The sequence below is a fragment of the Pseudochaenichthys georgianus genome, chromosome 8 (genome assembly GCF_902827115.2).
Source record: "Pseudochaenichthys georgianus chromosome 8, fPseGeo1.2, whole genome shotgun sequence".
Lineage (NCBI taxonomy): Eukaryota > Metazoa > Chordata > Actinopteri > Perciformes > Channichthyidae > Pseudochaenichthys > Pseudochaenichthys georgianus.
The window spans coordinates 28733955-28740815 of record NC_047510.2 but is presented as its reverse complement, the minus strand read 5'-3'; the positions used below and the strand labels follow the sequence as shown (position 1 = coordinate 28740815).

The window sequence follows — 6861 nt, the reverse complement described above, 5'->3', positions numbered from 1 at the left end:
TACGTTACAAACTGTTGCACTTAGATCTGGGCATAGAGACAGATCATAATGATATTTAAGCCCTGGGCTTTCTTTAAAGTTTATGAGCCTCATGATAAAAAAACATATGTTATACTGAATGAGTATCAATGTGTACTGAAGGTAGAAGCAATATATTATGCTGCAAACAAATAAATGGAGTCAATGAAAAATAGGCCAGCACTTTTGTCATCATCTGTAAAACAATCCGTCAGCATCAAAGCAATGACTTCCATATGAGGCAGACCCAGAGCCCGGTGTGTACATCTGCAAATGTTGACAGGACAGCAAACCTTGTGAATGGTGAAGTTTTATTCTAGTCGCTCTACAGAGAGAGAGAGAGAGAGAGAGAGAGAGAGAGAGAGAGAGAGAGAGAGAGAGAGAGGGAGAGAGAGAGAGAAAGATAGAGAAACAGTGCCACTGTACAGAAGAGCTCCTGTGAAATTCACACAAAAAATATTTGTTTTTACTCTTTATAATTTATAATTCTCCATGATGATGTATTCAAGTATGAATTTACAAGCGATGTATACAGGTGTCATTTCTAAATATATTCAAAATAGTTCCTTAAAAGTCTTTGAGGAAGTATTAGTTAAAAAAAAAAGCTCTATTCTTACAGCAAACCATAAAGAAAAGAGGTCTCGTATCTTTGGAGGGATAGCAGACTCAAAGTAGAGGGTTGCTTTTTTTCTTTTATCTTCTTTACAGTTGAAGTCCTGACTACACATGAAGGAGAGGGAAGAGAGAAGCAGAGCTGGTGATTCAGTAATTCTCACCTGCCATTGGAGGAAGAGCAAGGAAGTCCCGCCATACCGAACCAAGCCCCTGACCCCTGACCTACGACCCCATTGGGCAAAAAAACGCGGCCTGATAACGACCCGTGAGCCAATGAGGAAGTTGCTTAGGGTCAGGTCCTCGCCTTCTCCTCCAAAACAGCAGCAGCATCTTCATCGTGTTAAACATAGATCATTTTTTCCTCTCAAATATGTATATACTCACACCTGGTTACAACGCATTAGTGATCATAACATCATAACAAAAATAACAGACAAAAAAAGAAAGAAACATAAAACATTAAAATTGTTACATCTGGGGTTGCATGCCATCACCTCATTATTTATCATTAAATGTAATTAAAATACATTTTCGTCATTAAAAAGAGCAGGGTTGTCATCACAAGGGTGTGTGTGTGTGTGTGTGTGTGTGTGTGTGTGTGTGTGTGTGTGTGTGTGTGTGTGTGTTTGAACATAAAACAGCATCAGTTTACATGACAGTTCTGTAAAAGTAGAACAAATAGAACAAATCATCATGAGTTCATAAAACGCAGGGTGCCGTTTGATATTTTTTCCATGTGCATATTGTTCACTTCAGCTCACTCAAGCAGCATGTGGAGATAAATATGATAATAATAATAATAATAATAAATATGCAGATAAGATGCAAAAAAAGAGAAATGTCGCCCGTCAGTCAACATTAGGGAAGCTGATTGGGAGGCAAGGAGAGGTTCACTGTAATTCCAAGAGTACAAAAAAGGGCGATATGACCGTGGTTGTTAAAGATGGAGCTTCAATTGAAACACAGCGGCGAATGCAGTCGACTGCCGTTAAAAACCATGGCGAAAAAAAGAGATTCCTTTTTGAGTTTTCCATATAAGGGTAGCTTCTCAGAATTTGGCTGCTCATCCTCCATTTTGTTAAGGGCGCTCAGGAGTGGAACACACCCCACATTGACCGAGCAAAGCCACAAGCCCCCCCCCCACCCCCACCGCCATCCCTCCTTCTCTTCTTCTTCTCTCTTTACTTGGGTTGCATGAGTCCGGGCAAATAGCCGAACTGGAAGACCTCGGACTGGTAAACATCAAAAGGAGAAACGTTTGATTCTGCTTTGCGGCCGCTATAAATCACCTTGTTGTTTTTCTTTTTTTTTCTTTATAAATTGTTTTTCTACAAAAAATCTGCATCCTGTTCTGTTGCTACGGTTGAAGCTCCCCCAAAACGCACAGAATCATCCTGAGGTATTTTATTTGATACAATTTGGCTTTGTGAATCCAATCGATCCAGCAAATCAGTTTAAGATGGTTTGTTTTTTTGTATTTTCTGCCTGTACAATTTGTACAGTTTTGTAATGCCATAAAAAAAAAAGTGTCGTGGGCACGCGTGTACATGGAAGAATGTGCATGTGCAAGTCTTTTCTGCTAAGTATTATCAAAAAAAAACAAAGAACTAACAAACAAATGCTTAAACAATCAGGTTAGGAACCAAATGTTCTGGTTAAGACTTCAAGCTTACCCGAGTGTTGCCATGCACACACACAACTTACTCCACACTAACATGGAAACATGACGGATGAGCTCATAACAGTGGAGCTTACTCGGATCCATCCCTCACCATCTTGGCCCGCCCAACCCATCCCACATTGAACCCAACCAACGCTGTAAAGGTAAACAAGGGATCCATCTCAAGTAGTCTTCAGATCCTCAAGAACCCTGGTTGACTGCGGATCAAAAGTAGCTGATGATCAATAACCCCAGTTAGACTGTGGTGGTCGGATACCGTATAGCTCTGCTATTGCTGTATCAACCAACCAATGTTCAATTTTAAGAAAAAAAGAAAGTGTTCTTCTATAGTTATCCAACACTCTAGTGATGTGTCACCAGGAAGGGAAGAAGGAAGGAGGAAAGAAGGAAGGAATCATCAGTCTTTTTTTTATACAATACCCTGTTTCTCAGTTGCAGGGAGGTCGAAAGACAAAAACACATCAGCGCCCACCCCCCCCCAACTCAGACAAGGTGGTGGTGGACACGGTTGTCATTTAATCCTTTTCTCCCTTGTTTTCTATCCTCTTTGCTCTCTTCCCTTCCACCATTTCCTTGCTCTTTTGCAACAGGATGACACTGATTTACACTGATTTACTAAGCACAAAGGTCAAGGATAAAAGGTTTTTGATTGTACACGTATCCATCCACCATATTTGGCAAGACACAGTCCCTTTTTCCAAAAACATGTAAAATATGTGTCTGAGAGTGTATTTGTGTGTATTTTATCTTCTCCGACACAGAAATAAATCAACACATGCAAAATAATCTACTACTCTTGATGGTATTTTTCAGAAAGCTATGCCTTTTCAAAAGCATACGTGGGAGAGAGGTTTTAAAACTAATGGCTATTGTGCTACCAAAGAAGCAAACACTAAAATCCTACATAGGGGGATCCGGATGCCAGAATCCCTAATAAATCTTATAGTTTAATAGAATAAAAAAGCAATACTTTGCGCTTATTTTTCTATGTGCAGAGCCATAAATGAAATGCCTATCCGATGCCTCAGGTGTCCCTGATTGTGTGTCCTTTTCTATCAGTGATTTTGTCTTTTTATCTGTCAGTCTGTAAACATGATGCATTGATAGCACCTACATTTCTCCCAGCGTCTCGTAACTATCATGTCCCTTTAGCATTAGCCTAACATTTAAACCAAATTCTGAGCAAGAACACCGACAACCCTCTGCCAACGACTACCGGAGGCTCCGCTCTGCGCCATTTAGCTCATCTCCATTCTCCCTTTCTCTCCGCTTGCACTGCCAGGTGTCTCGGTAGCCATATTTGTCAGAGTAACAAGCAGCAGACCGTTGGACTAGCTTACTGTGACGCCTCAGCCCTCCTGGGACGCCCCCACGTCTGGCCGTGACATCAAACGTGCCCATCTGGCCTCTCTGTCAGGCCTCTTCTCCTCAACTAGAGAGCTGCAAGCTTGACAGTGGAGGTGGAAAGGAAACAGGGGGGGGGGGAGTGGTTGAAAGAGAGGTTATCTCCTCTCTCTCGCCCTCCAATTCCCCTCACATTCCCCCATGCTCCTTACCACTAACTTACAAACTTCTATCACAAATCAAATACCTCTTTCCCAACAACGCCTGTAGGAGTCCTTCTATGTCCCGTGGGACTAAGCCATTTCCTTAGCCTTTAAATAAAACCTACAGGGTAATGATTCCACTCACATTTACACCAGGATACCGTGTGGCAGCGTGCTGACCATGCAGCCAACTCATTGGTGCATGGCCGAGAATGGACAAAAAAGGTGATATCATCTGCAAAGAGAGTAGTAGTAGTAGAAGTACCGCCATACCCAAGTGGGCACAAGTTCTTTTGGATTACAATGTTGAAGAGAAGAAGAAAAACGTAGTGTGGCTATGGCATCCCTTTGTGGATAACATAGTTAATAAATTATAATACAAACCCAGAGAGCAGTAAGGAGGAGAGAACACATTATTTCTTAAGTCAACTAAACATCTGACTCCAGACTGGGGATTTTTTTATACACCCGCCTATTGCTGAACTGGGCTGAGTTTAGGACACCACGTGGGGCCGGGTATGCACTAGTCTTAGAGGCTGAGTAAGGCATCACATGCTCTTTATTGTACATGTCATTGGCTATCCGCCCGTCCCGTGAGCAGTATGAAGTGGTAGATTTAACAGAAGAGCGGAGATTGTTCGCATCGTTGCGTGTTTTGATGGGGGGCGCTCCGAGGACCGCTGCAGGGGAGGCCACTGCCAGCTGTTTGTAAATATCTGAGGAGCTACGCCCATGGACCAGTCTGCTGCTGGTGTCGTCCCTCAGCGAGTGGCTGAGGAAAGGGTTGTCCGAGCCATGGGCCGGGTACAGGGACTGGCTCCTCTTGCTCTCCTCGAGGTTGTGGTTAAACATCATCGATTTGGACCCGGTGCCAAACAATCTGCCGGAGTAGGGACGCATGCCGAAGAGGTTGGCATAGTGCGAGTCAGATGTAGACTCCAGGAAGCGATCCTTCTCCTTCAGGCTGACGCTGCGCGCCGGTCGACCCAGGTCCACATCCTTGGGCTTTTCTAGCATGATGTTGTCGAAGGAGTGCTGACGACTCAGCCTCAAGCGGTTTCTCTTTTGAACATGTGGCCCATCCGTCTGCGGCCAATACAGACCAAACATTTCGTCTGGTTCCTGCTGTTGTTGGTGGTGCATGGTGGGACTGACCAAGGGGTCGGCAAGGAGCTGGTCCTCGCTAATGTCATACAGGTTTGCTGTGTGGAGGCATGCTTCACACCGATTGTATGGTGAGCGTGTGGCAGAAGTTGCAGCAGGAATAGCAGGGGTGTATGACCCTGTTGGGGGGTAGCTAGAGGACACTTTGGACAAGCAAGACCGGCAGTGTGTCTGTTTGTAGCGCTCAATGGATTCATGTGGGGACATGTTTTTCTCTTTCAGGTTGTAGTGTTTAGAATAAGTTGGATCTGGGAGAAGATCTGAGTCGCCGTGATGCAAAGGGGAGGAGTTTAGATGAATGATGGGCTGCTCACACTTCCTATAGTTGTCGCTGTGGTCGGAGTAAATCTCGGGGTAATCCAAATCGTCGGCAGCGAGGCCGCGGCTCTCACGGTAGTGCATGGGGTCTGTATGCAGGCTCATCTCTCGCTCTGAGTCGATGGTATAAACTTTCTCTCCTCCTACTACTCTGCCGGGTTGGTTGGGCCCAGCGGTGACTGGCTTCGTTTTTAAGTAGGACAGCTCTACCTCACTGCAGTCCCTTGGGTATTTCGATGGCACCGATCTTTTTTTTAAGTTGTCCTTGGGCTTCAGGTGCTTGTTGTTTTCTGGGTCCTTGTATGAGGCCGCCCTGCTGGAACAGTCGGAGATGTCAGAGTGGGCTGCTTCCTCAGGGAGGTAGCGCTGTGTCTTCATTGACATTCGTGGGTCTGGCATGAGCATGTCGGGCATCGGAGGGGGTCCAGGTGGCGCCGAACGAAGCGTGTCCACCGATTTCTTCCACAGTGTTCGGGGAGGCTTGGCGTTGGTCTGGACTGAGTCAGCGTTGACCGCCACCTCTACTGAGTTGGGGTTGGCATCATTCAGGGTCAAAGGATGCTGGCCTCCCTGGAAGATGTAGTTGTTAAGGTGGTCTTTGTGCCGGTTAGCAAGGTAAGACTGCAGGTCACCGGTGTCCCCGTAGATCATATCTTTGGGAGCATAGCTACGGTTGTCGGCGTAGATGAAGTTGCCCTTCTCCGCCATCATGTCCATGATCATCGGGCCGGCTGAGTGCATGAACTCACGTTTGGGTGAGTTCATGTGGGAGCCGGCCAGGTTAGACATGTTGGTCATCTGTTTGGCTGATTTTATTAGCTTTAGCATTTTGTCCTGGGGGCTAAAGTCCAAATCTGACTTTTTCTTCATGTCAATGTGGACGCCATGGATGCAACTCCAGATTCCCTGCATGACGACACATGGTTGAACGAGTGGAATGGATGAGGGGGACGGGGGGGGGCCAAATAAGGGATACATGGAAGAAAGATGTGATGGTTTGATAGACATGGAAGGAAACAAACAGAATAATTATTAGATTTGTACCAAACATACTTGTGGTCTATATGTTGTTTTGTATTGGTGACTCAGTTAATCATAGCATATTGAAGCCATACAACAATTGGAAAGAGCATTACATGAGTCTTTCTTTCATTCTGTCTGAAACACGCTGTGCCGTTCGGTTTATAAAGACATCAAACTGTGCCTAGCCAATAAAGATGGACATCTGTTTTGTTGAAGATAGGAAATCTTTTAAACAACCGTGAATGATTGATATAATACAGTGCTTCTCAAAGTGTGGTACGCGGACCACTGGTGGTCCGTGCGCGCCCCCTAGTGGTCCGTGAGTATATTGGTAAAATTTCACATTTGAAATAAATAAATACATTTCAGTTTTCCGCACTCTCGCGGGTATATCTCCACAATGGAGCGAGCTTAAGTTTAACTTTCGATTGCATGATACAGCCCAGCGCAACACCTTCATCACGCATGTTGCCACTTGTTTGTACCATTTTCAGG

General features: G+C 44.9%; 1 protein-coding gene across 1 annotated transcript in view; it reads right to left on the bottom strand.

The window, feature by feature from the left end:
* Window positions 1-1796: 1796 nt before the first annotated feature.
* grin2aa (glutamate receptor, ionotropic, N-methyl D-aspartate 2A, a) overlaps window positions 1797-6861 on the bottom strand; it is a 170700-nt gene continuing 165635 nt past the window's right edge. Inside the window, exon 15 of the mRNA XM_034089639.2 lies at window positions 1797-6249. Within this exon, the coding sequence (XP_033945530.2) occupies window positions 4291-6249 (1959 nt within the window). The 3' untranslated portion in view covers window positions 1797-4290. The remainder of the gene's footprint in view (window positions 6250-6861) is intronic.